Source organism: Lepidochelys kempii, chromosome 3 (genome assembly GCF_965140265.1).
Source record: "Lepidochelys kempii isolate rLepKem1 chromosome 3, rLepKem1.hap2, whole genome shotgun sequence".
NCBI classification, from domain to species: domain Eukaryota; kingdom Metazoa; phylum Chordata; order Testudines; family Cheloniidae; genus Lepidochelys; species Lepidochelys kempii.
This window is the reverse complement of record NC_133258.1, coordinates 101,065,234-101,068,700: the sequence shown is the minus strand read 5'-3', so window position 1 is coordinate 101,068,700 and position 3,467 is coordinate 101,065,234. Positions and strand designations below refer to the sequence as shown.

Sequence of the window (3,467 nt, the reverse complement as noted above, 5' to 3'; positions counted from 1 at the left end):
CGCTACCTACGCAGACAAGAGGGGTTCTCCTGTGTAGGTAATCCACCTCCCCGAGAGGCAGTAGCTACGTTGATCGGAGAAATTTCCCATCGAACTACTGCTGGCCACAGTGGGGGTGAAATTGCTTTAACTGCGGTGGAGCCCAGGGGTGTGGATTTTCGTATCCCTGAGTGATGTAATTCTACCGACATAAGTTCATAATGTAGACCAGGCCTAAGGGCCTGAACACCACTAAAGAATCAACCTGCATTTCTGAGGAACCTATAAGCCATAGAGAATATAGGTTTGGAATGGAAGCGCCATCTCGACCATACTTCTATACTTACTCAATCTCACTGAAGAAGATAGGACCTAAATCATATGTGGTCCACAGCTCCTTTGCCCTCACCAGCCCAGCATTTGCACAGTCCCTTAGCAAGTGGCCTCCAGGGAAGATCAGAGCTTCTTCCACGAACTTTACACTTGCAGAAACCCATGGGGTGGGGAACTTCTGTGGTTAGGCCAGAAGAAGGAGGGGATATATTGGCAGCCTGGCCAGGTATACTCAGGGAACTTCCGCACCCTGGCTATTCCAAAGCCATAGAAGCCGTGGCAACTAGACTGCAATTTAGGGCTGCCCAAATTTGCATTGGGGGCTGCTCTGGACTACAGAAGACACAATCTGCTTCAATCGTTCCTCCATTCTTAGCACTAGAATGAGTTTAGCCCAGAGTGTAGAAAAATGGCCAAAAATATGAGAGGGAGAGAAATAAAAATACCCCACTGCAAGATCAATGAAGGTGGGATAGATTTTCTTTAACACAGGTACCATTCTCTATGACCTCAGATTCCCTAGTCATTACTGTAAATTGCTTTGTCAGGAATACAAATACTGAGATAACACCTGGTTGCTGTGGGAGCCAGTTAAATTTGTTTTCAAAAAATAAAGGAAGGATCTTATAATGAGACTTACTTCAAACATATGCATGACAGTATATGCTTAATTAGAGGACTGTCTTGTGATAAATCACAGTAGATTCCTTAATGATGGGTTTTTTTTCAAGACTCTAAGTATGTCCCTTTACCAGAGGGATTTCATTTTATGGGATAATCAATAAATTTCACTTGTGTTTGCTGTTTTTCCCCTCACCCCAGCCCTCATTTTTGAGAGGACAGCATGCCAGTACTTTCTCATTAACTTTGCTAAAACAACTCCAAGGATGAAACACTACTGAAAACAGGTGTCTCTTCCTGCCTTCTATTCACATTTTAATCCAGGGTTATATCTGAAGAAAAGCTTCTCAAAAGGTAAGGCATTAGGAGTCCCTCCAACTAGTGTAAGGTCAATGGGAGTTTTGCAATTGACTTAAATAGAAAGATCAGGCATTGAGGAAATTTAAATAAATATGAATAGGTAAAAATAAATTCTATATTATAGCACAGGAGAAACTTTTCAATTATAAAGTATTTTTGCTACTTATTTATTTCAAAATGCCATTGAAAGCTGTAGTTACAAATATTTTGCTATGTTCTTTCTTTCTATTTAGGTACAGAGTTATAGTATTTCTTTCTATTTACTTTCTATTTAGGTACACAGTTATAGTATACTTATGGAAATCATCAACACATTGGAATGATTGTACTCTCACTCATAACAACTTTAATTCTCTTTTTCAGAAAGATTTAAAAACTGAAGAGCTTGACCAACAAGTTTCACGCCATCAATGTTAGTATACAAACGCAAACACAAAAAAGTTTAGAGTAGTTAAGAGCACAACATGACTTCAGCGCTTTTTCAGAATGAAGAAGCACAATATTGCTTTGAGAATATTAATGGATCTTGCTATAAAACATTGTGGTCTTCTGGAATCCGCATAACTTTGTATGTTGTGCTTAGTTTTCTGACAGTTCTTACACTAGGTGGAAACCTAATGGTAATGATTACAATTGCTTATTTCAAACAGCTTCACTCTCCTACAAATGTTTTGCTCGTCTCCTTGGCATGTGCTGATTTTTGTTTGGGTCTGACGGTGCTGCCCTTCAGCAGTATAAGATCTGTCGAAACATGCTGGTATTTTGGGGAAACATTCTGTAGATTCCACAGTTGTTTAGATGCATCTTTTTGTTATTCATCAATATTTCACTTGTTTTTCATCTCTGTTGATCGCTACGTTGCTGTTACTGATCCTTTAATTTACCCTCTCAAGTTCACAGTGCCCGTTTCAGTCACGTGCATAGCTGTTGCCTGGACATTTTCCTTAGTATACAGTTTTTCTGTTGTCTTCACTGGGGCTAATGACAAAGGGATACAAGAATTAGTAAATACCTTCTCCTGTGTAGGAAGCTGTCAACTTGTCTTCAACAAAACATGGGTGGTTGTAACCTCTCTCCTTTATTTCATACCTTCTTTTACAATGATAGCACTTTACAGCAAAATCTTTGCTGTGGCTAAACGACAAGCTAGAATGATAGAGAGAAGCAACAACACTCAGTCACCTGATAACTACAGTGACAGAGTTAGCAGAAGAGAGAGGAAAGCTGCTAAAACCCTGGGTATAGCTGTGATTGCTTTTTTGGTATGTTGGTCACCCTTTTTTATAACTGTAATAATTGATGCTTTCCTTAACTTCATAACTTCACCCCTTCTCTTTGACATCATGGTTTGGTTCACTTATTCCAGCTCTGCCATAAATCCTTTGATTTACTCTGTCTTTTATCCTTGGTTTCGAAAAGCAATGAAAGTGATTCTGAGCTGTAAAATGCTCCGGCTTGACTGTTCAACAATGAATTTGTTTCCAGAATGAAAACCTATCCGCTCCTGCACAAAGCTACTCAACTCACATTTCACAGTCCTTGTCCTTTTCATAAAATCTGGCTGTGTATTTCTTTTGCTGGATGAAATATTGTCATCTTGCTTTTATACTTTGTAAAATTTTTATCATTGTGAAAAACTGGTTTATCACATGATATCAAGACAATTTATTTACAGATACTGTTAATACTAAATTATGCTATGAAATAATAATAGAGCAATGTCCACTGGTTGTAATTGTGTAACTGAGAAGACAGAAAGGCCCTCCACAATTAAACAAAGGCAAAAAAGAAAGATCAAAAATTAGTTTTTCAGTGCAATTCATCTCTGTTTGTTAGGAAGGGATAACAATACTGCAAAACAAATGTTTTTCCATACCTTTAAAACCTATATGGTATAAATTACCATATTAGTAATATAAACATTAATATTTTATGAAAAACACTATGGGGTGTAAATTTGTTTAAGTGGTTTTGCAATACATGTATTTAGCTTGTAAACTGTTTAGGCCAGGGACTGTCTTCCACTATATGTTTTTACAGGCCTTAGCACACTGGGGGCTGAGATTTCATTAGGCACTACTTTAATTCAAATAAATAAATAAATGCATATAATAATAAATTATTGTTAATCATTCTGATGAGCCACAGGAATAAAAACTGCCTTGGAAACATCT

The 3,467-nt window shown here is 37.7% G+C and overlaps 1 protein-coding gene across 1 annotated transcript; it reads left to right on the top strand.

Moving 5' to 3' along the window:
- Positions 1–1,757: 1,757 nt before the first annotated feature.
- LOC140908244 (trace amine-associated receptor 7a-like) lies at positions 1,758–2,783 on the top strand. The gene has a single exon (XM_073335195.1). The coding sequence runs from the start codon at positions 1,758–1,760 to the stop codon at positions 2,781–2,783; it is 1,026 nt and encodes a 341-aa protein (XP_073191296.1).
- Positions 2,784–3,467: the final 684 nt, after the last annotated feature.